This window comes from Talaromyces amestolkiae (genome assembly GCF_001896365.1).
Source record: "Talaromyces amestolkiae strain CIB chromosome Unknown scaffold5.1, whole genome shotgun sequence".
Taxonomy (NCBI): Eukaryota; Fungi; Ascomycota; class Eurotiomycetes; order Eurotiales; family Trichocomaceae; genus Talaromyces; species Talaromyces amestolkiae.
The window spans coordinates 1,433,014-1,456,746 of record NW_024468041.1 but is presented as its reverse complement, the minus strand read 5'-3'; the positions used below and the strand labels follow the sequence as shown (position 1 = coordinate 1,456,746).

Below are 23,733 nucleotides of genomic sequence, written 5' to 3'. Positions count from 1 at the left end.
TTTTTAAACGGGAAAATGAGAAGGTCGGTCGAATCTTTCAAAGCAAGAGTTTATTATTGGTATCGAATATCATGTTGGTGTCATAAGATAATAATAGAAGCCATGTGAAAATAGAAGCATATACCCAGCCGTCTCACTAACGCCATTAATCCCTTTAGTCTTAGCAGTAACTTATAAATGGGGCATGAAACGTAAAAATCATGATAGAATGTGATATAATCGGTTAATAATGTCTCAGATTAGACATTACTGAACCCGTTATTTCCCATCCGCCAATGAAAATCTATCTGTCTATCATCTATTGTGTTTTGAAGGTCCAAAGACACGAGACCAGGTTGAGAGGCAACTTCAAACGCCGAGGGATCGAAGGATAATTGGGTACCATCTACGATGTCACATCCTAACGTGATGGGGTTACTGTTGGTCGAACTTGGACTGGAATCGGAGTCCAGAATTAATACAAAGTTCCGAGCGAGATTATTGACGGATTGTAGATTTCGCAGGGCTTCCATGATTTCATGGAGCTGTAAGTCGAGAAAAGAGTTGGCAGCATCGTCTCGGTGTAGCGTGAAAAACTCTGCGCAAATATAAAGACAAATTGGTGTAAATGGGTGTATCTAAGTATTTTAGTAAACGTGTATTGACGGTACAATATCAAGGTAGATATACCTTAGCTTGAGTGAAGAGAGATAGAGCTCTTGTGATACTGACAATCTCCCCAGCCGCCTTTACAGCTCGTTGTTTGTACTCAATCACGTTAGCCGAGGTAGTCGGAGTCTGACAAGGCATTAATTCGATGATTTTATAGAGGAACAGAATCGCAGTGTTGGCGACCATCTCAGTGAAAATAAGCATGGGATCGATATGCTGAGATGCCGGAGGATATTTCATCGTCAACATTGTGATCCTCTGAGTTAGAATGTTATCAATCCAGTGATGCCGGTCCCAGAAATCCTGGGATGTATGGCCATAGACACGCTCAACGGAGGCGCAATGTTTGTGCAGCAATGCTCTCCCGCAAATTGTGGCAAGTACAATGCATTCAGCAAAAGGCGACATGACTGTTGGAGTTGTCGCTGTGATCTCCTCGGAAAGAAATCCCATTTGTACATGCTGCACACTTTGAAACTCGGTATCACCGGCAGGCAAGCGAGTGAGAATCTATAAGGACAAGAGTCAGCATAAACACCAGATAAGTGGCCGAAGCTGTAAATCGAAAACGTACCACTTGTTCATTCAATGTCAGCGGAAGTCCATTCTGCACGCTAATAAATCGATCCAGTAAATATGCCATCCAAAAGGTTCGTCTCTTTTCCTCCAGCGTGACCCAGTCATCTGTAGTTGACGGTGATAGTATCCCACCAGTTCCATCAATTTCAAACAGTCGCATCAGTTGTACTAATCGAAAGGCACGACCCGCGCTAATCCAACCACGACGTGAATGACTCCTGGTAACCTCGTAGAGTACAAGTAGGATCCAAGCTTGGACTTGTTCGATCTCAAGGCCATCAACATCGCTATCTCTAGTATCAAGAACTTCCAGCATCTGTCGAGTCTCATTGTATAGCATGTCACAAACGCTCTGGAATTGCCTGGAGCATGAAGCTGCCAAGATCCACATGGTGTATTGTAGGCACGTTCGTGACATAGATTGCCCTGGTACTCTAGCCCAAGAGAAATATCGTCGCTGGTGAAGCATCGGAGCAATGGGGTGGATTCTATCAAAATATGTTTGATCACTATTCCCTACGTTAGGTGTGCAAGCCTATGTATGATTCATTGGACGCTGTTGCTTACAGTTCGGCTCGCATCCATTCCGGTATCCTAGATCCAGCTGTGTCGTGATCAGGCTGTGCAAGAGGCTGTTGACTTTGTTGCTCTGTGTTTTTTTCTATGTCAAGTGATGTTCTCTCTGGGGTTTCCTCTGTTACTTTCAAAGGTTCGGAGGTAATCGAGTTGTTTGTCTGTTCAGTTAGCCGGCTTTCTAGAGCGGCTATTTTCACTCTGTTAGCGTGAATGTCGGTTCCAAAAACACTTCTTGAGAGACCAGAAGTTTTCCATACCAACACGATTTTGAAGTGCTTTAAATTGACCTCTCTTAGGTCCTCGAGGTGGTCGGAGAGGGGTGATATGGCATTCTACTCCGGTTTCTGCACAGACGCCACATCGAGGTTGTTGACGATCACAACGTAGTTTTCTTCGCCGACATTCTTCACAGGCTGATCCAGGTTGTTGTCGAGGTCGGGGAGCCGTTCCTTGGTCAGAGCCAGGGGAGGAAGACATTATGTAATGGAAGCCTTGTTAATGTACGCGATGATCTGTTTTCTCAATTCCGGATGTGTTATGAAGTTTGGAAAGTCTCTATAGATATGGCGCAGTAAATTAACCTTGACCAGACAGGTGCCAGTAAGACTTTATAAGCTGTTATATAGAGTGCTGCAGGAAGTGAAGCTAGTAAGGTTCCAGAAGGTGTTTAGTTTGGCAGCCTGAAGTACGGCTGAGCTGATCATTACCATAAACCTTTAGCTTGGAACGCGGACAATGTACTCATAACATCTTTTGGGGTCCTCGCGTATCCCACGTGGATGGGGTGAACGTTCGTAGTTCTTGAGATGATCCTGGCCTCTGACAAGCAGACACCCCGTGAAGATTTGCCCCTCATATTACCTTAAGTGCTGCCCGCACGCGGTACGGAATATTACCACGCTCGAAGGATCTAGTGGTATGTTTGTAAATATGGCGCTAGAAAAATACAATATATTTCTATAGAATGTTACCGCATAAGATTAAACTATTCACCACATGCGGTTAGCAAGGAATGTAAGGGTCAACGTGAAGATACAGATCGGTAGCGCCGAGCTTGGGATACGAGCCTGCGATTCATGATGATATGGATGATTATTTTATTATTGTCTCAGAGTGACTTTCAAGCTGATCACTGACTCTCTTATCCACCAACCGCATCGAGATTTTCGTGTTCATATCAGCACCGCTGGCCCCATGGCAAATGCGGTATGACAACATAACCGATTCGCAGATTTGCTTACAGAACAGCAAGGACCGGGCTGTACAAGATATTTATATAAGAGTTTATTCTATAGTTACAGGTCCGTAAAGCTAGATATGGTCTAATTATACTATGCCCTTGAGCATCAACACATACATATTTAGGAATGAATATTAGAATGAACTAGTTTGACGTTTCTAATGTAGCAATAGATACCTTAAGCGTACCCCGTATTCTAAGCCACTCAGCATGTTTTGAAATTTTTCAAATAGATTCTCACCCAATTTCAGGCAACATATAAACCAGTAATTGAATGCAGATGAAGTGAGCGCGCCTTACGAGGGCTCCACTGTTGGTTTCGTGGTCCAGCTGCCGGGTAGTTGGCCCTATTGTGAATCTCTAAAAAATCTCCGCGAATCCGGAACTAGAAATGCTCCTTTGGAAGGACATCAAGTCCAAAATACTTTTTCTAATTTAATATGTTGGGCGTCTGGCTGATCTGCATCGCCATGTAGTCGAACTCAAATTAAATTAGAGACAACTCATATCACGATCAAATGCCCGGTGCGTCTTGGGATAGTCAGAACTCAATCGAAATATAAACATTGAAATGACAACATTCGAGTTGCTTTGAATAAAACGAAATTGTATGAGAGACCGAACTAAAATCTTCCGTTGCCACTCTAGCTTATCATACGTTACGGCTAGACCGAACAAACTACTCCCTGCTAAATCTATGCTCCACAAAGATAAATGGCATTTATCGGATGTGTAACAAGATATCGGGCGTAACAGTGGCTTACGGGATGAGGAGCATCATGATATGGCGAGTACACGTATCATTAACAAATCCGAGCTTGCATAATTCGATACGAAGTATATACAAAAAGGCCGCTCGAGGGGCCGTAGACCAATTGAACGTACCAGCAACCGAGTTTAGATATTGGTTCTGCTGCATGTACTTCGTTTATTTTGCTCAATTTCTGACTTGATGCGCTCATTCGAAGAGAACCAGGATGGATGACATTTAAACTTTGCACAGCTTGCAAAGGATCTGCTGGTTGTCAGCTAGCTGGCTTGCTCTGCATGTATGCGCCACGAGCACATTTATCAGGTGAGTCAACCACCTCCCTAGGCAGGTATTTGATGCAGGGTATCAGCTTGGAATACGAAGGTATCCAACTAAACGGCGAAAGGGCCCCAGCACTTGGTAACCTACCATTACAGACTGTACAGATCACTTCCGTGCGCATTCAGCGCAAGTTGACGAGGAGCGAGACGTATCGGCTAGGAATGGAGCCTAACGAAACATTCAAAGCTCTCTTAATTCCGTCTAGTAGACCAATCAAGACTATTAATTTACCTGCAAGTTGTTATATTGATACGACTCATACGAGCAAAATACGCGATATACGGTAACCGATCTCGGTCCACCGTGTGGTTCTATATCCACTGTACGTATTAGCGCCCGCAGGCTTAAATGCTTAAAGAATGGCCGCCCTTCAGCCACTGGAAAGCGGGTCTAGTAACGATATCTGTAACATTACAAAACGTCTCTGGTAATTTAGGTACGTTTTGATACTGAGCGGGCCGCCGGGATTCTCGTTAAGCCGAGAAAGCCCCACTGAGCGCGGAGGTAAGGGCGGAGCATCGGATGTGATCCATTCAGCCTAACATTCCACATCAAATAACCCTTCAATAATTGTTACGCGTTTTGATATCCACATGAGTAAGAGCTCACTTAGTGTCATTAGGTTTAAACTAGATGATGCATACTACTATTACTCTGACTCAAGTGGAAGGTGCCAGCGACTCGTCAGATAGCTACTTACGCGGCGCCCCAGCACTTCTCCGCCTGGAAAAGCAAGTAACAACCTCATTCTGGCCTCGGCCGTTCGTAATGGTGAGACTAGGGGCCGGACATTCTAGACTGGGGAGCCTTATCATCGTGCGACCTGAACGAGCACGAATTAGGCTATTACCTGACTGTACAGGATCCCTGCCGAACCCTGATCTTGTATATATTCATGCTCTACGTGTTGCCAAGGCTACCAGGTATGTAGGAAACACTCACCCGGTTGAAAATATACCAGCAAAAGGCCGAACTCTTCCGTGGTATTGTTCAACAGATACGATATTCAGCGGCTAAAACACCCTCTAACGATACGAGCCAACACCCAGAGGGTATAATAGAGGGGCTTGCACATAGGTACTGCATTCTTACCGCTGGTAATGACCTGATTCTCAAGGGGCCAAAGAGCCGGAGGTCCGCTTGTATGCCTTTTAGCCCCATAATCATCTATGAACAGCGATTTCTTTTGTTTGACAAATAGATGCTGTGTCTACGATTCATAGAAACCATTCGGTGCCCGGCACACAGCTTAAAGGAGGCCGCAAGTTATCAGCCGTGCACATTGCTAGCATAGGGCTTGTCGATAAGCTATGTTTCGTGGTTGCCCGAAATGGTAAGTCATTTAAGGATTGAGTCATGAAGCCTACTTCGACATCTCATTGCCCCGGCCAGCCCGCACGTATATCGTCAATGAGAACAATGCCCACTGATAGCACAATTTTCTATATTCTCATGATTAATTTCCGTTTGCAAGAACTCCTGAGCACGTGTCCTCATTCAATACAAGATAACCACAGTAAAAACAAGGCGAAACAAGCAGATGATAGGGAAATAGTTACACCAATAAAAACAGTTCTATGCGCGTGCAATAAAACATTGAAAGTCTAAACTGCAACCGGTCCGTGTATCAATTCCCCCAAGATAGGGCTTTTGGTCAACTCCAGCGCTTCCAGCAAGTAATCGTCGTCAATGGAGAAGGGTCTCGCCATTACGTTAGGAATCCACTTCCCCAGAATACGGTCCAAGTGTATGTTCTCTTCTGGGATTCGTCGCTGTAGGATCTTTCTATACGAGGCCACAGATTGACGCAAGAAAGAAGAGTGGAATGGAACATCTATCCCTGGGATGGGAATCGTGCCCTTACCACGCTTCAGTCGAATGGGGCTGGGTAATTTTTGTGCTTCAACAAGGTTGACAGCTAGCCTTTGGCCGATCGTCGTTGCAGAAAGATCGTCCTTGGTAGTCATGATTTCGCCCACCATTTCTGCCCCGTGGGGGGCCGTAGCCAGGTAGCTTAGGACATGTTCAAGAACATGCAGATTTTGTAGCTGGAAGAAAAACAAATTCCGTCAGCACTGTGTCTCAGACGATTAAGTTTCCTGGAGATCTGAGTTCAAACTTACTGTTCCCGCACAAACGTATTGCTCATTCTCTACGTTCAGGTTCACAATTTCGATCAGCTCGCCACTTTGATGTGCAATCATGCGAACTAATTGCCGCAAGGAAGTCTCGCTGAAAACTAATGACAGGGTTAGAAAGTTCGCATATTAATAAGGAGTTTGACGCTTGCGTGGCTCACATTTTCCTATACGCTGGGGATTGGCTGCAACCATGCCATAATTCGTCTCTCCATTCGAGTCTCTCTCCATGGCAAATTGTAGAGATAGGCCACGATAAAATGCCAGTTCCATCAATTCTCTCGTAGTCATAAACCCAGAGAATGCTAGAAGGGCTCCGTATTCGCCAAGTGAATGACCAGCAAAGTACGGACTCGAAGGAACTAATCCCCGACTTTTCATGTCTTCAAACATGATCTTTTCGACCAATACGATCGCAGGCTGTGCGAAACTAGAGAAGAACAGCAATCCAGATGGGCAGGAGAATGTGTATGAACGAGAGTCGCGTGTCAATCCAGGTAGCAATGTCTTTCTGATTGTGCGACCGTCTGGTGTCGTAATTTCTGTCTCCATGGCTAGATAGTTTTCGCGCAGTTGTCGTCCACGTTTGCCTCCGAAATGAATGGTCATGCTCTTCGGATTGTTTGAAATGATGTCAATGACCGACCACCCTATGATTAGTAGTTAATGAAAGTCCGATACTAATTTGTTTTCGGAGTCGTGTACTTACCAAATCTTTCGAAGATATGGGCATCGATCTCATCCCAAATACGCCGAGCCACTTCGCTAGTCTTGTATAGCTCCATACCCATACCAGGTAGTTGACTTCCTTGCCCTGTAAAGAAGAAAACGGATTGAGGCTGATCAACTTCCGCCTCTGCTTCCAGGACTATGTTTTCAGTGTCAGCCTTCAAAGCGGATACCTTGAATACTAGTCGGCCATCGATAGCTCCCACGTGCTTCAAGCGTATCACGAGTCGGTCGCCAGGGAGAACCATATCGGTGAAAGTCGAAGTGAATTTTCGTAGTCGATGTCGTTCGCCCTGCAAAGATAGATGTTCGACTGCATTGACAGCAATGGCAGAAGTGAACATTCCTTGACTGATAGTGCCGGGAAGTTCGGCCCAGTGTGAAAACACTGATGACATATGAATTGGATTGTAGTCTCTAGAGACACGAGTGTACATCTCGTTAGTAGTAGGCATTTGGACTTCTAGCGATGATACTCCAGCCCAACCGGGACTTGTGAGGTCGCTCTTTGCAGCGGCTGATGTTCCCTTTCTCTGTAAGAAATCCATGACTGGATTGCCGACGCATTTTCCATGTTCAAAGGTCACGCTGCCTATCTCCTGAATCTGTCCCAAGCTGTTTCTTTGAAATATTTGTCCTGATACTTTCAACGTGTCATATGTTATTTTATCTTTCCAGGTCACTTCTGAACACAAATTAAATAGCAAAGTCTTGCCGATGAGAGACAGGAATGGATTTTCTAGATGGAACCAATCGCGATCCTTGAGAACAGCCTCATCTTGCTCTGAAGCCACTTCAAAGATGATATCTGGCTCATCTGTAACTTTAAATGTAGATTGAAAGTCGTCAAAGGCACCTTTGAAGAGGAAAGTTGATGTGACCTTCATCACTGGTTCGTTATAGGAAAGAATATGTCCTTCGACTGTCACATACTTTCCGGCGTCCTCAATGTAAATAGCTCTAACATTGGCTTTTGCCTGAATAATATCTCCCACGCAAAGAGCCGCCGTTTCTTTAACGTACTCGAATGAGTTCGACTGGTGAACAAGCCTTAGAAGATCTCCGGGGACAGCTTTCAAAACGATAGGTTTGGCGACGGCATCCCACGCAGCAACTATGCCAATACTAATAGGAAACGTGTCAGACTCGCCGACAATGTTCTTTCCATGGGCATGTGTTCGGCCAATTGTATTAGCCAGATCTTCAAGCATTTCTGCAGTGAGAGTCATCTCTGGGCCCCAGATTGTTGAACGAACATTATCTGTAGAAGCAGTAACGTCTTCTCCGAACCACACCATGCTATAAAATGTTTTGATACAGTCATCACGTCTAGCCGTAACTTCAGCTATGCTGTACGGTGTCATTGCTTGGTCGTAACGAAAAGCAAGCGGTAGAACAGTTGGTTCCTTGCTGTGAAAGCCAGGGAAAGAAAGTTCCACAGAGATGTCTATGTCGTTTTGCGAGGAGATTTTCACGACGGACTTGGTCTTTGAGCTGTCTTCATTTTCGACGAATATGGTAATTAGTGATGTTTCAGGATCTACTTCCACAGTGCCTTTGGACTCCCGGTGAATCAGACGATGGAATGGATTGATTTTGCGATCGCGGCCGCGTAAAATATACTCATCCGTGAACAAGGAACGAATCCAAGGGTTGCCCATCTTCACGAGAATAAGTACCGTAGATAATAAAATGTCTTCAACACCACCGGCGAGACTATCAATAGGGGTAAGCGATACATTCCTAGTATCGGATTCGGGTGTCGCTACAGACCAGCTCTCGGAAGAAAGGCTAGCAATTTCAGGTTGTTTTATTAACCCGCCTGGATAGAAATCCTCTTCGACCTTCCTGATCAAACCCTGGTTGATCTGGTCAAGGATTTCTTTCACGGTCTCATCATCAGATTTGCAGTATCGAGCAGCAACAGGTCCATGAAGGATACAACATCGACCAGCATCCTGATCTATGACAGCATCGATATCCTCAGATTGCCACAAAGAGTCTTTCTTGAAGAATGTTTCAAAATCCTCATCAATTATAGGGATGAAGTTGACAGGTTTCTGACCACGCTTCTTGCACCGCAGGATGAAGTACTTCGCATCTTCTGGGTTAAGAAACTCCGTGGAAGCAAGAGGACAGCAGCGGGCAAATACTTCAAGCATATGCTGAGGATTTTGTAAAGAAGCTGTTGTAATCTCAATATCACCCTTTGCCGGAAGTCTTTCTAACGTCCGAGCTGCAATGTCCGCAACAAAATTTACGTAAGAAGGTGCAATCCAACGTTTCTGGTGAGCGACGTACATGAGAGATACCAGCCGGCGTAAGACCTCCATGTATGTCATTTCTGATATCTCTGCAGGTTCTCCTTGCGAGTTCTGACCAAACCATGGTTTAGCAAAGTCTGCGTTCAGTCTTTTAACGATATATGACTTCTTTTTCAACAATGCCTCGAGTCTATTTTTTCGTGGTAGGCTGAAGATTGTCTTGTCAAGCTCATGCCAGAAAAGAACACCTCTTGTGGCGATCTTATGAATAGGCTGACCCATCTCCGAGATAACAGTAATGACACCTCCTGCAGCGCCTTCGTAGGTCTTCTCCCATTCTGTCTCGGGAACTCCGGGAGCTTCGATAATTAACTTCTTCGCTGCAAGAGACGTGTGCGCCTCGCGAGCAACCATCATGCGACTTCCAAGAAGAATGCCATCAAATGGCATTCTAGGGTATCCAAAACGAGTGGACCAAATTCCAGAGAGATATGGATAGCTGTCTTCATAGCTCCCAAATCCACTCCCAGCGACTAGAATAATGTTTGGACATTTGCGAATGCTGCTATATGTACGAAGGATTGGTGCATGGAAATCTTCATAGGAATGATGCCCACCTCCTCGACCGCCCGTCCACTGTAAAATGATTGGAAACTGTGGCTGTGCTTTTGCAATTTCTAAAACCTCGCGGATAGCCGATATGGAACCAGGCTTGAGAGAAATGTGTTTCAAGCCCAGGCTAGTTATGTAATCAGTCATGATCTCTTGCGAGGGTACTCCGGCACCTATCGTCAGACCGTCGACGGCGACACCTTCTTTGGCTAGTCTGCGTAACATGGAAATCTGCCATGTCATGGCTTGTGGGCTTGAGTAAATCAAATTACAAGTAATGCCCCTTCCAGCTGGAACACTATTCTTCACTTTTTCAATAGCGGCAGACATCTCTCCTGCATTGAAATAGCCACCGCTTGCAAGCTCAACATGGTATCCCGCATTCATGACTGCAGAAACAAAGTCCCACGGTACTGTTGTCGGCGTCATTCCGGCAACAAAGACAGGTGGGACTCCCAACAGTTTACTGAGTCGGGTCTCCAATCGCAGTCCTCCAGAGGTAGGTTGTACGAGACGAGGCTGGAATTTCTCTGCCCAGCTTTCGACTTTGGTTGATGTAGGGAGAAAGCATGGAGAAAATATATCCATCTTACTTCCAATGTCGGCGTCCCGAGTTTCGAGATCAGATCCGCTGATGACCCTTACTCCTTTGCCATCGAGGAGTCTCATGATTAGGTCTGGCACACCACCGCTACCAAACGTCAAGATGTGGGTCGCAGTCGATGACTGAAGTACTGCTGGCCAGTCACAACAATCAACGCATATTGCATCAATGAGATTATCTAGCACGTTCGTCCCGTGTGGTAGTTCGCGCAAGTCGCGGCCGTTTCTGTTGTCGTGGACAGGTATTTCGAGCATTTCGGGGGATATATTTAAGGAAGACAGGTGCTCCTTTATTTTTTGAGCGGGTATTGACAAATACTCGGTGTGAAATGGTACAGTTATTGGAAGAAACTGATGCTGGATTATGGGTTTGCGCTTGCTGTGAGGTACACGATTTTGATCGATCTCCGGATCTGCCTTGATTGTTCGAAGGTAGGTGTCGAGTGCTGCCAGAGATTTGGCGGGACCGCCAACGACGAAATTATCCCTTGTGTTGATGAGGGCAACACCAATTTGACTCGTAGTTGGAAGTGACTTATTTATTATGACCAAGATTCGGTCGAGACGAGATCGTTCCAACCCAACGACGCTCAGCATGCATGAGGGTTGACCCGAGCCGTTGCTGACACTATCTTCAATGACTGAAGGTGACAGAGATGATCTCGGCGAGCCCTGGTTGCATTCAAATCCGATCCAGAAAAGACTTTCTACTGCCGTCAATGCAGCGCCGTAAAACGATTCCCATGAGTCAGAAATGGCTATGGCGACAGCTACTACAATCCCCTGAGAATGACCTGTAACGCCTTGGAGCAAACTTCGAAGATCACCTGGGGTCATGCCCAGAACCTTACATGTTACACAGTAGTGTGCAAGACTCAAGAGACCGACAATTGGGCAACTGACTGTCACACCGGAGACAAAGTCAGATCCTGGTACTTGGTCAGGATCGCGTAACCATGCTTGCAAGTCAAGGTATCGGCCACAGTAATATTCGCGTGTCTGAGGCAATCGGGAAAGACGACTAAGCAAAGCCCCAATAGCGTCGATGAGGTCTTTTAAAAACGGCGTATATGTCGAATAAAGATCAAAAAGCTCTTTCACGCATGTCGCGTTCGCTGTGCCTTGTCCTCCGAAGACGACATATGGCTTGATATGCCCGCTTTTTGCGACGCTTAATAACGCACTCGGTGCAATGTTTGTGGGCTCTGAAATGACTAGGGTGACAGCTTTGTAGTATGTGCTGAGCAATCTGTTTCGTGTCGGCTGATCGAGTTGTAAAGAATGTATAATCGAATGTATTTCAAAATCGAAGAGGTACTTGTTCTCGAACCCCTGGAGGAATGATCGAGTGGAGGAAGACACACCGCTGTTGTCTAGAAGATGCTGAAGAAAATTCAACGCTAATTCAATCTCCGAAGTAATTTGTGGTCGTGAAGCAGAGGTTTGTGCCAGCACAAACAAGTCTCTTTGATCCTTCAGTTGCTCTAAGTCTTCTCCGCTAACGAAGATTGTACTTTGAATATCATCGAGATGAAGAGAGAACTGTCCGTCTGGAACACCAGAAAATTTCTCTGATGAAGGCGTATCCATGGTTTTCCCCTAGGTGTTGAGAATCATCAAAAAAAAAGGCAGTTTAAACCGTGTGTTTGTATGAACCAAGTAAGCTATAACGTTCGAATGTAGTTGGTATGAGGGAGAAAAGCAGATCGATATTAGCTTTTCATCAAATGACAGCTATTGTTACATGCAAACCATGATCTTAGAAAGTCTCAATTCTGCTTTCTTCACGTGAGATCAAGTTAGGGGCTGCGAGTACCACGTTTCTCCGTCTGTAACACAGATAGAGGCACCGACACACTCAGCTTCACTGAACGCTCTTTGAGGACCACTTACATGCACAGCGACCACTTCAACGCAATACTCCGTATATCGCTACTTATTTGGACTGTCATTCAGCTATAGGGGCTCAAAATACAAGCATCTACAGCTCGGCACGTGGTGGTTCGAAGAATGTTCCACTGCAGTTAGCGCTCGCGTGTCCCTTACAGCATCAGCCACTGTTCATGAATATGTCCGACGGGCCGGAGTTCTATTCCTTCCAAGTATTTACCAGTGAAGCTCTATACTGTTATTGAGACATGTCGCCCTTCTTCGGCTTCAGCCTAGGGGCCGGGTCCGGAGTTTGTGTACCCGGAGTTTTTGCTGATCCGACCCCAAGCAACAGACAACAGCTGCTAACGCACCCAAGATATTTCCTAGAAGTCTTCTAGAAGCAAAGCCCAATTGAACGTCTGTGGTTTTAATGGGTCAGAAATAGATGGGGTCAAGTATACAGGGTTACTCTATCTAAATATGTACTAAGCTCAATGATTGGCGATTATGCTACAACTAAATACCAATATGAGGGAAGACGAGATCTATCAAGTGTCTCTTAATAGCACTCATTTGTTTCTATCTTGCATTACACAAAACACTAATTCTTTTAATATTGAATTGGCTTTCGTGACTATTTTTATATTCGCTATTAGACTGTGTTCATTTATCTTTAGGTTGCATGTGTATGAAATGCATTGAGCTTGATCAAAGCAAACTTCGGCTACCATCACCATGGCGGGCAGCAATCGAGATATCCAAATTATTGCCAAAAAGCAGGCCAGAAGTCCTGAAGATGAAAGAGCGATTGCGCACACCCTGCTCATAGAGCTCCTATCGTGAGTACTTACAGCTGGACTATGTGTAATAGCCCATCACGAATACGAAGCTAACAGAACATGCAATTACAGATATCAGCTTTCACTCCCCGTTCGATGGTATGATTTTCTGGGGTTATGCTAGACCTTCTTATTGATATATTGTAGGATCGAAACGCAGAAACTCTTGTTCGATGCTCCTGAATCTGTCAAAAAATATGTCGAAATTGGTGCCAAAACAACCCTGGCTACTATGGTCAAACGCATGGCAGATCGACAACCGGTTACAGAGAAATTATACAAGTCTATGGAGTTCTACTCTTACAGTGATCAGAAAGCGGATTTATTTTACGAGTATAGCCCAGATGCAGAGATACAACCTCAACCGTCAAAACTACCAGAGGCCCAACAACCTACATCAAAACTTACTGCTGCTGCCCCTAACACAAATACCGCTGCCCCTACAACCTCTGTTTCTGTCAAGCCTCCCATCACACAACCGAGCAGCTCGTCGTCTCCCAGAAAACCATCCGAAGCAATTCCAAACCTTTCGCCTACTTATATTGTCATAGCACTGACCGCTCAAAAAGTCAAGAAGACCTTTGATGTCTTACCGACACAGAAATCTATACAAGAACTGTCTGGCGGTAAGTCATTCAGCCCAAATCCAAGCTACACTCAGGGCCTCCTATGCTTCCTCGATCCAAGGCGGAAGAATGCTAATTTAAATGCAGGTAAATCAACCCTTCAAAATGAATTAATGGGCGACCTAGGCGTGGAATTCACTTCTGTCCCTAGTGGGGGTGAATACATGCCGTTAGAAACTCTCGGTGAAGCTCTTCAGCAAGGCTTCAATGGGAAGCCAGGAAAACAAATGTCGACACTCATATCAAAGTTTATATCGAGAAAGATGCCAGGCGGTTTCAATCAAGCGATGATGCAGAACCATGTTGAGACTCTCTGGGGTTTCAGCAAGGAGAACTCAATCATACCTGTGTGCTTTTCAATTACTATGGAGCCTTCAACTCGTCTTGAAAATGCGGATGACGCCAAACAGTTTCTTGATGATGTTGTGAATCGATTTGCATCATTCGCGGGAATTTCGCTATCTCCTCAGTCATCCGGTGATGGCAGTGCATCCGGTCAATCAGCTGTTATGGTCGATTCTACTGCTTTGGACAGCCTACGACAAGACCAACGAGACTATCAAATGAAACAATACAGACTTCTTGCAAAGCAACTGCAAATTGAGGGCCAAGCTAGCGAGGAGCTGGAAAACTTGATATCTTCAACAAAAGCCATGGAGGACAAACTTAGCCGGTGGGCCACCGAGTTTGACGATAATTTCTTCGACGGCATCGGATCCCTTTTTGATCCCAGGAAAACCAGGCAATACGACTCCTCATGGAATTGGGTCCGAGAAGAGACTGTTCGCTTGCTCAACCAGCTTGCGCTTGGTCAAATAGACTATCATGACCAGGCCCTCTTGCAGATCACCCAGAAATGGGATATCAGCTGTGTGGAAATTGCAAAAGACTTTCTTCAAGGTATGGAGAAGGCGAATCCGGAACTCCCACTCAAGTTGAAAGGATATATGCGGATTGATTCATCTATCCTGGGCGTACAACCTGTTTACCGATATTCTGGAAGAACCATGATGCCTCTAACTTACGTTTCCACTACCACCGGTAATATCGAATACAAAGAACTGCCACGAGAAATAACTGAATATGTCTCATTTTTGAAGCGTGGTCGAACTAATGTGCATGGAGAGGTTGTCCCTTATGTGCATCTCAAAAAACGACAACCAGCGAACGGAGAATTCAGATATGACACAGTGTCAACTAAGGCGCTCATGGAAACGTTGGAGTTGGGAACCAGATCTGGCATTACATATGTCACTAAGTCGTTCCTAGTAACAGGTGCAGGACCAAAGTCCATTGGAGCCGGTGTGGTTGAAGGGCTGCTGAGTGGTGGTGCAAAAGTCATTGTTACAACCAGCCGCGATATTTCAAAATCGGCAGACTTCTTCGCCAACATGTACCGAAAGCATGGAGCCCAGGGTTCGTCTTTAACTGTGATACCGTTCAACCAAGGTAGCAGGAAGGATTGTGAAGAATTAATCGAGTACATATATGGGGCTGATTCACCTGTCGGAGGCGATATTGACTACATTGTGCCCTTTGGCGCGATCCCAGAGAAAGACGATATTAGCAACCTGGAGAGCACGACCGAACTTGCACATCGTGCAATGCTTACAAACATTATGCGAATTATTGGTTTGATCTATAAGAATAAAAGGGACCGCCGCATCGATTCTAGACCAACAAATGTCGTTATCCCTTTGTCCTTTAATCAGGGTGGCTTCGGAGGTGACGGACTTTATCCGGAATCTAAGCTCGGTCTGGAGACTCTATTCAATCGTTTTTACTCTGGAAACTGGCAGAAATACCTCACAATTACTGGTGCAGTAATCGGTTGGGTACGGGAAACAAGTCTTTCTCAGGCTCTAAGTCTAGTCGGCTATGCAATTGAGCAGATACCAGATCTCAATGTCTGTACATTTTCCAGAGCTGAGATGGCGTTCAATATCTTGACTTTGATGACACCTGCAGTTACAGAACTGGCAGAAGATCATCCAGTATACGCTGATTTGACTGGTGGTGCCAAGGAAATAACAAATATCAAGGACATCATGTCAGAGTCGAGGGCCAAGTTTACAAGCCAGAGTAACATTCGACGAGCACTTTTAGCGGAGAAATCTAGAGAGCTGAATGTCCTAGCTGGTGGTGAAACGTCTGCCAAACAAAACTCTACCACCGTGCCCCAGACTCGACGTGCAAATTTGAATCTTCGGTTTCCTCAATTGCCTGGTCATGCGGATCTAACAGCAGATATCGCCAGCCTAGAAGGGATGATCGATCTGTCACGAACAGCGGTGGTGGTCGGATATTCCGAACTTGGTCCATGGGGTAACGCCCGCACACGATGGGACGTCGAACATCTAGGTGACTTCACTCTGGAAACCTACGTGGAAATGGCATGGATCCTAGGCTTGGTAAAACATCATGAAGGTGAAGTCAATGGGCAGGTGTATGTAGGCTGGGTTGACGCGAAGACCAAAGAGCCTGTTCGTGAAGATAACTTCAAACAATTATACGGGGAGCATATCAAGAAGCACTCCGGTATTCGGTTCATTGAACCTGAATTACTAGGAGGATATGACCCAGCCAAGAAGGAGTTCTTACAAGAGATAGTGGTTGAGGAAGATCTCCCGTCCTTTGCAACATCCAAAGCCAGTGCAGACGCGTTCAAGCTTCGCTTGGGAAATAAAGTCTCAATTGAGCCTGTATCTGGATCGGATGAATGGCGAGTGACAGTACGTCAAGGCGCTCATTTCATGTTGCCGAAGTCGGTGCCTTTCGATAGAGCAGTTGCGGGCCTTCTGCCAAGTGGATGGGATCCTATCCGGTATGGCATTCCAGAGGATATTGTACAACAGGTCGACCCCGTCACCCTGTATACACTTTGTTGTGTTTCTGAAGCGCTTTTATCTGCTGGTATCAGAGACCCTTACGAGTTCTACAACCATATTCATGTATCCGAGTTGGCCAATTGTATCGGTACCGGAGCCGGTGCCATGTTGGCTGGTCGTGGGCTATACAGAGATCGATTCCTTGACAGACCAGTCCAAAGTGACATATTGTCAGAATCTTTTTTGAACACCACAGCTGCCTGGGTCAACATGTTACTCTTTTCTGCATCAGGACCGATTAAGACACCGGTTGGTGCCTGCGCAACTGCAATTGAGTCATTGGAAATGGGCTGCGAAGCGATCAAAACTGGTAAATCCAAAGTCGCGATTGTGGGCGGATACGACGACTTTCAGGAAGAAGCATCTTATGAGTTTGCCATGATGAAAGCAACAGTCAGTAGTGAGGAAGAGCTGGCGAAGGGCCGCCGACCAGAAGAGATGTCCAGGCCGAGTACTAGCACTCGCAGTGGCTTTGTCGAGTCCGCGGGTTGTGGTGTGCAAATTGTCACGAATGCAGAACTTGCAATCAAGATGGGGATTCCTATTTATGCCGTCGTTGCTTACTCACAAATTGCAGCCGACCAGAATGGACGCTCCATTCCTGCTCCTGGTCAAGGTATTCTAACAGCCGCCCGCGAAAGGACTGATCGTCATGACTCCAAACTACTCGATTTGGCGTACCGACGAAAGCTCTTTGACGAAGATATTGCCACCATCGACAAGTGGTGGCAGGAAAAGAGCCAAACCCCGGGTATATCAGAGTCTGACTTGAACGAAATCCAGGCTGCGGCGCGCAGCAAGATCAAACAGTCGCAATACATGTGGGGTAATGAGATTAGATCACAAGATCCTCTCATCTCACCTATGCGAGCAGCTTTAGCGACTTGGGGATTGACAGTTGACGATATCCAGGCAGCATCTATGCATGGCACTTCAACCAAGGCCAACGACACGAACGAAGCACAAGTCATTAACGAACAGATGAAGCATTTGGGCCGTCGTCCGGGCAATCCTTTACTTGCAGTTTGCCAGAAATCGCTCACGGGACATCCCAAGGGTGCAGCTGGCGCATGGCAAATGAACGGTTGCATACAGATGCTACAGAACAGCATTGTACCTGGGAACCGAAATGCCGACAACATTGAGATCAAACTCAAACAGAACAAATACATTGTTTATGCGAAGGAGGCCATTCGAGTCCGAGAGGTAAAAGCCACGATGCTAACTTCATTTGGATTTGGTCAAAAGGGAGGCCTTGTTGTCGCCGTTGCTCCCAAGTTTCTCTATTCTGCCGTCGCAGCTGATACTTATGAAGAGTATCGTCTCAAAGTCAAAGAGAGACAGCGTACAGCTGACATTGCTTTTATCTCTGGTGTTATTGGAAACTCCTTGGTCAAGCTAAAAGATCACGCACCGTGGGGGAAGTCAGATGAGACGATGCGTAAAGTGTTCCTTGATCCGGCTTCTACTCAGTTTTAGACTTTTTTCTACTAGAGATTACTATTGTCTTGGTTTCAATTTCAGATAGTGTTTCTATTCGGGGTCACCAGAGATGTCAGGAGTTGTTTGAATAGATTTCTTTTCGTTTGTTTTTCTTCCAAGTTCCTTTTAGTTGTTTCTTAGTAAGGTTACAGAGCTTTTACAATTACATGTACCTAGGTTTTGATTGCTAACAATTCGAATGTATAATCATTCATCAATCTAATGATATTAAGCAATCCATACATAGACATTCGTACATGTTGGTGAGCCCAGTCCACCCATTAAATCAACTATCAATGTTGTGGCATTCACATACCTAGGATATCCACTAGATGTCAAATGATCTATCATAATAGAACCCCTATCATTTTATAACATATAGTGGCAACTTCCAAGGTTGTTACCTCCTCGGGATCTTCGACAACTTGGTGGTGGTACACGGGACAACTCGGGGGGTCAGGGAGATGTGGTACAACAACCATTTACATGCTCGCTATCATACGTCGGACTTCATCTCAATGTTCTCGAAGCTTTCGTCCATTTTCATAGTTCGACCAATCGGGGGGCTCCAGTATGTCCTGGAATTGTGTAGGGAGCTTGCCGGAGCCGATACGTAGTTCCGGTTGGCCAACCTAGGCATCTCACGGAGTAATTGGAATTACCTACTTTCGAGTATAGATAACGAAGACAAATGATAGAAGAAATATGTGTGAATGATAATTGTCAAGTGGAGGCGCGGGCAAGAGTAGTCTAGATATATAGCACAGCTGTGTGAAGTGCAGATGGTAATAATCCTTCTGCTTCAAGTAACTATTTTTGATAGCTGACACTCTAAATAACAATCAAGCGTAACATATGGAACGAACGATCAAAGCTCAGTGGATATCGAAAATAAAGCGCAACAGCCCTTGGAATATCTAGTCACCACAAGGGGGTCAAATGACGGGTAAGAAAAAAATGTAAAAAGGACTAGAGAGAGAGGTATGTAGGAAAAGTCAACATCCCATATGACTGTTTTTAAAACTTGACAACAATTTTACTTGCAGAAACCCCCTTCTTCTGCACATTGAAAGCCTCCTGGACATATTCCAGGCCGGTGCCAACAACCTCGGGCTTAGGAGCAGGAGTGAAAGTACCGGCAGCGAGGGCCTTTGGGAGGTAGTCGACGAAGATACCTCGACCAACTTCACTGTTCGTAATCATACCGGCATTGAGCATGTTGGACTTGATGCCCTTGACCAAACCTTTGACCTTGTATGAAATGATCCAGGAAACGAAAAAGATAACCGTGCGGAGGAAGATCAAGTTCGTGGGTTCCTTCTGAGGAACAGGGAAAGTGGCCAAAGCGACAAATTTGTTGCCCTGGCAGTGATCGAGGATCTCCATAAGCTTCTCAGCTGCACCTTGGCCAATAGACAAAGCACCGGCGGCAGTCTTGCCCTTCATAGCTTTGATTATTTCTTGCGCGACGGAAGGACTCTTGTAGTCAAAAACCTGGCTAGCGCCAAGACGTTTGAGGTATTCGTGGTTCTTGGGAGAGGCAGTGGTGAAGACTTCGTAGCCGGCAGCAGCAGCGAGCTGGATAGCGTTGACACCAACACTGGTGGATCCACCCCAAATCAGAACAGTCTTGCCATTGAACGGCTTGGCAGGCTCTGATGGTAAATCGAGGCCTAGTTCTGTCTTCTCGAAGAGACCTGCAGCAGCGGTAGCGATACCAAGGGGAATGACGGAGGCCTCTTCGTAAGACACATTGTCAGGGATGTGAGAGACCATGTTGGGGCGAAGAACAGTGTAGAGCTGGAAACCACCCTCTGCAGGGTCATTGACTTTGGGGTCGCTTCCGCGGGTGAAACCGACGACGCGGTCTCCGACCTTGAAGCGCTTGACGTCCTTGCCAACCTCGACCACTTCTCCAGACACGTCGGAGCCGAGCACAAAGGGATAAGCAAGGTGAGTGAACATGATATCGCCTCGTGCTTGGATCAACCAGTCAATGGGGTTGATGGCGACGGCGTTGGTCCTGATGACAATCTTGTCGGCATCGGCGGGCTTGTAGGGAGCATCGCGAACCTCGAGGGAAGGCGCTTTTTGGGCGGGKTGATAGGCAGCGCGATTGGAAGGCATTCTGGCAATACGAATGGAGGCAGATGTTAAGGACGAGTAAGATGCGCGAGACGGCAATTGAATCGAGTGAAGTGGTTGTGAGCACAATCGAGAAAGTCTTTTCCCGAGGATGGAAGCCAGTTTATACTTGAACTTGACACCAAGTGGATCAACGTTGATTAGATATTGTCAACTAAGATCGTAAGTACATGAGTAGAGAATAGCAAGGAGATACTACGGAACAAGCTGGAAACAATGCTTCAAGTTTATAGTAGCTGGTCTGATCGGCGGCCCCCGGCATGAGAGGCACGTTAAGCATCGGTGACATAATGGATCGGGCGAATCAATGCCCAGCAGCTGATGTTCCGGAAGGGCATGATTGGAAGACGGACATGAATTGGCCCTTGAGCTCTCGAGGGTGAGCAGTTCAGATAGAGGTTTGGCAGTGTTATTTTCTGGTTGCAGGGCGAATGAATGTCCCGACGCGGTCCAAAGGGTCCAACTGGCGTGCGGAGCATCGGAGCGGAGATTCTGGCATGTCCGCACAGCCAGCTCGGCGGAGTCTAGCGCAACAGATACTCCGTGCTCTCTGTCTTTATGTATTCTATACGCATAAACAGGTTGCGGATAGCTGCCTTTCGAGTGACAAGAGCTATCTGGCCCATGATTCTGATGATGACGATGACTAAATGTTCATTATGAGTTTTGTGCACTGAGGCTGCTGTCCAAAGGTCGATCTGGAACATCGTTGATCCGCCGTTATGAGTCTGCGTCCGGAACAACGTAATTGCAGGTCACGGGAATTGGGGTGTATTGTAACGGTATTGAGCCTTTAGCCTCACGGGAGAACTGATACGGCAATACACCGTGTTATTTTACAGCCGCCAACAAAGAAGCCGCAGGCGTGAGGGAAGTCACGACCAGCATCAAAACATTCACTGGTCGAGTTGCGCAAGATAGTACTTTTCCTCGTGTATCATCTCGAGCTTACTCAAAATTGAACAGCGCTTCGCACTTTTAATTCCGTGACGCCTAATCAGTCTTCCTCTCCTCCCCGTTCCCGACTCGTCTGATGCACCGCCATCCGCGCTTACTGCTATTGCGATGGCTGACGGGCAGCCCCAACCACAGCCCGCTGAGCAGCACCAGCCACGTCCGAGTCGACGACGAGAGAAACCGCAATTATCATGCACTTTATGTAGACGAAGAAAGTATGTAGAGGTAGCTTCCTACCTGTACCTTCCGTCGTGCAATTCGTCCTCATACTCTCGCTGATTTTGATATTCATACTATAAACGAGCAAGACTGACTTGAGATAGATTACGATGTGACAGAGGCGAACCGTGTGGGACATGTGTACGCCGCGGCCTGGCGTCGTCTTGCGCCTATGTCAGGTCAAATGCACAGGCCTCAGTAACTACGACAACTCAGCCGGTAGTCAGTAGTATGACAGATCGTATCGCTCAATTGGAGAGACTGGTGATATCCCTTGTTGATAACAACAAGACCACCAGTGTTCCAGAGTTTAGTGTTATGTCATCGCCAGTCACGTCCATGCTTCCGCCATCCCCTGGCAGACTAGCATCTGGTGATGCAGCGAGCTTCCAAACTCCCCGCCATTGGGGGCAGGTACAAATCGCGAATAACGAAACAACATACGTACCGGGCACTCACTGGACTGTCATTCTTGAGGAGGTAATTCTTGGAAAGGGGTTGAAGCAGAAGCAGTTGATGGCTGACTGTCTCGCCACAGATTTCAGAGCTGAAGAACATGTTGTCCCATGCATATGAGCCAGAGTCTCGCAACACCTCTCTTCCTTCAGTATCACCACCAGAAAACAACGAGTCTGGTATTCTCGTCGGAGGATATAGGCTCTCGAATAAGCAGGAGATCCTGGCCGCCATTCCATCAAAGTCCATTGTGGATAAACTGGTTGCGGGTTATTTCCTTGATCGACCCATCGTTCCCAGTAAGTACACCCGACTTGGTTTGAGCGCAAAAGCTGAGACGAGTAGTCATATTGCATGGCCCGACGTTCCTTAATGAGGTTGGTGTGTGACATGTTATTTGTTTGTGTGGTCCTAGTGCGCTAATAATAAAAGTATGAACGCTTCTGGCAAGATCCGTTAGACACGACAATGACATGGGTTGGCCTTTTGTTTGCAGTCATGTCTCTTGTTCTGTCCTATAGGCCCGAAATGATTCCAATGGTCCCGGACTGTGAGGACCTTGCGCGAGCATATAGAGAGAAGGTTGTACAATGTCTTCATCTTGGAAAGTATACGAAAGGCGCCCCATACAGTATTGAAGCATTGTTGCTTTACCTGCACATCGAATTGCTGAGAGGGGAAGACACACAAACCGAGCCTTGGATGGTGCTTGGTGTCATCATGAGGCTTGCATATCGTCTGGGTTACCATCGTGATCCCTCGCATTTCTCAAATATATCCCCTTTTGACGGAGAGATGCGACGTAGATTATGGTCTTTGCTTGTTCGACTTGATATACAAATATCCGGGCAGGTAGGCCTACCTCGTATGACCCGAGAAGACCAAGGGGATACCGCGGAACCGCGGAATCTGCTCGATGAGGATTTGCATCAGAATATGCAGGAACTACCTCTTCCTCGACCGGAAGCTGTTCAGACAGATATCCAATACAGTCTGTCAGAGAGCAAGCTGCTTTCAGTCCGTGGAAGAATTAATGACTGGACGGAGACTTTGACGAACCGAAGAATAAATTTAGCCATCGCCGAGGCCGACGTTTCTCGACTGGACAAGCAACTGGACGATTCATACGCAACGCTGCCAGAACCCCTTCGGATGCGACCAATGGCAAGGTCACTGGTTGACAACGCCGAAACGATCCTAAGACGTCTCGTCCTCTTCTTGCATATACAGGAGGCCAAGTGTCTCTTGCACTTTCGACATTCAATCCTGCTTTCGTCCCATTCTAGTCATGGAGAGAACCACGATCAACACATGTCTGTCCATTCGAAATATGTCGAGGCGTCGCTGCAAATACTTCAATGTCAACGAACGTTATATGATGAAACGCAACTCTCTGGTCGTCTATACAAAGAAAGATGGAAACTTACCCCATTGCTTAAGGCACCTTGCTTGCTGGCTACAGTTATCCTGTGTGCTGAGATTGACTCTAGCAATAACCAGTCTCACGATGCTTCTAGTCAACAGCCATCACAAGATAATGGAGGAGACACAACCCGTCAAAATATTGGATTGAATGACATAACTCCTGAAAAGGTGAACGAAGTCGTTCAGGCTCTGCATGAATCTTGCCTCGTCTGGACTTACCTGAGCGAAAAGTCACGAGAGGCTCAAAAAGTTGCGGAAGCAGTCCGCTCTGTTCTAAACAAAATTCACAATACCGATATTAATCTATCACCCGCTCTTGATACTGGATCCATCCTAGAT

General features: G+C 46.2%; 5 protein-coding genes across 5 annotated transcripts; 2 read left to right on the top strand and 3 right to left on the bottom strand.

Annotated features, from left to right (window-relative positions):
- Positions 1-239: 239 nt before the first annotated feature.
- On the bottom strand, positions 240-1,621 carry BHQ10_003576 (uncharacterized protein; the record flags this gene model as incomplete). The annotated part of the gene is made up of 3 exons (XM_040875847.1): positions 240-617; positions 670-1,161; positions 1,226-1,621. The coding sequence occupies 3 exons, from the start codon at positions 1,619-1,621 to the stop codon at positions 240-242; spliced, it is 1,266 nt and encodes a 421-aa protein (XP_040732080.1).
- A 4,122-nt stretch (positions 1,622-5,743) lies between these two features.
- Positions 5,744-12,075, bottom strand: BHQ10_003575 (uncharacterized protein; the record flags this gene model as incomplete). Its single annotated transcript, XM_040875846.1, has 4 exons — positions 5,744-6,187; positions 6,263-6,378; positions 6,439-6,927; positions 6,987-12,075. 4 exons carry the CDS (start codon positions 12,073-12,075, stop codon positions 5,744-5,746), a joined length of 6,138 nt encoding a protein of 2,045 aa, XP_040732079.1.
- A 1,017-nt stretch (positions 12,076-13,092) lies between these two features.
- On the top strand, positions 13,093-18,189 carry BHQ10_003574 (uncharacterized protein; the record flags this gene model as incomplete). The annotated part of the gene is made up of 4 exons (XM_040875845.1): positions 13,093-13,196; positions 13,269-13,295; positions 13,344-13,822; positions 13,910-18,189. 4 exons carry the CDS (start codon positions 13,093-13,095, stop codon positions 18,187-18,189), a joined length of 4,890 nt encoding a protein of 1,629 aa, XP_040732078.1.
- Positions 18,190-19,209: 1,020 nt separating this feature from the next.
- On the bottom strand, positions 19,210-20,319 carry BHQ10_003573 (uncharacterized protein; the record flags this gene model as incomplete). The annotated part of the gene is made up of 1 exon (XM_040875844.1): positions 19,210-20,319. One exon carries the CDS (start codon positions 20,317-20,319, stop codon positions 19,210-19,212), a length of 1,110 nt encoding a protein of 369 aa, XP_040732077.1.
- Positions 20,320-21,370: 1,051 nt separating this feature from the next.
- Positions 21,371-22,342, top strand: BHQ10_003572 (uncharacterized protein; the record flags this gene model as incomplete). Its single annotated transcript, XM_040875843.1, has 4 exons — positions 21,371-21,509; positions 21,618-21,687; positions 21,741-21,993; positions 22,052-22,342. The coding sequence occupies 4 exons, from the start codon at positions 21,371-21,373 to the stop codon at positions 22,340-22,342; spliced, it is 753 nt and encodes a 250-aa protein (XP_040732076.1).
- Between the last annotated feature and the right edge of the window lie 1,391 nt (positions 22,343-23,733).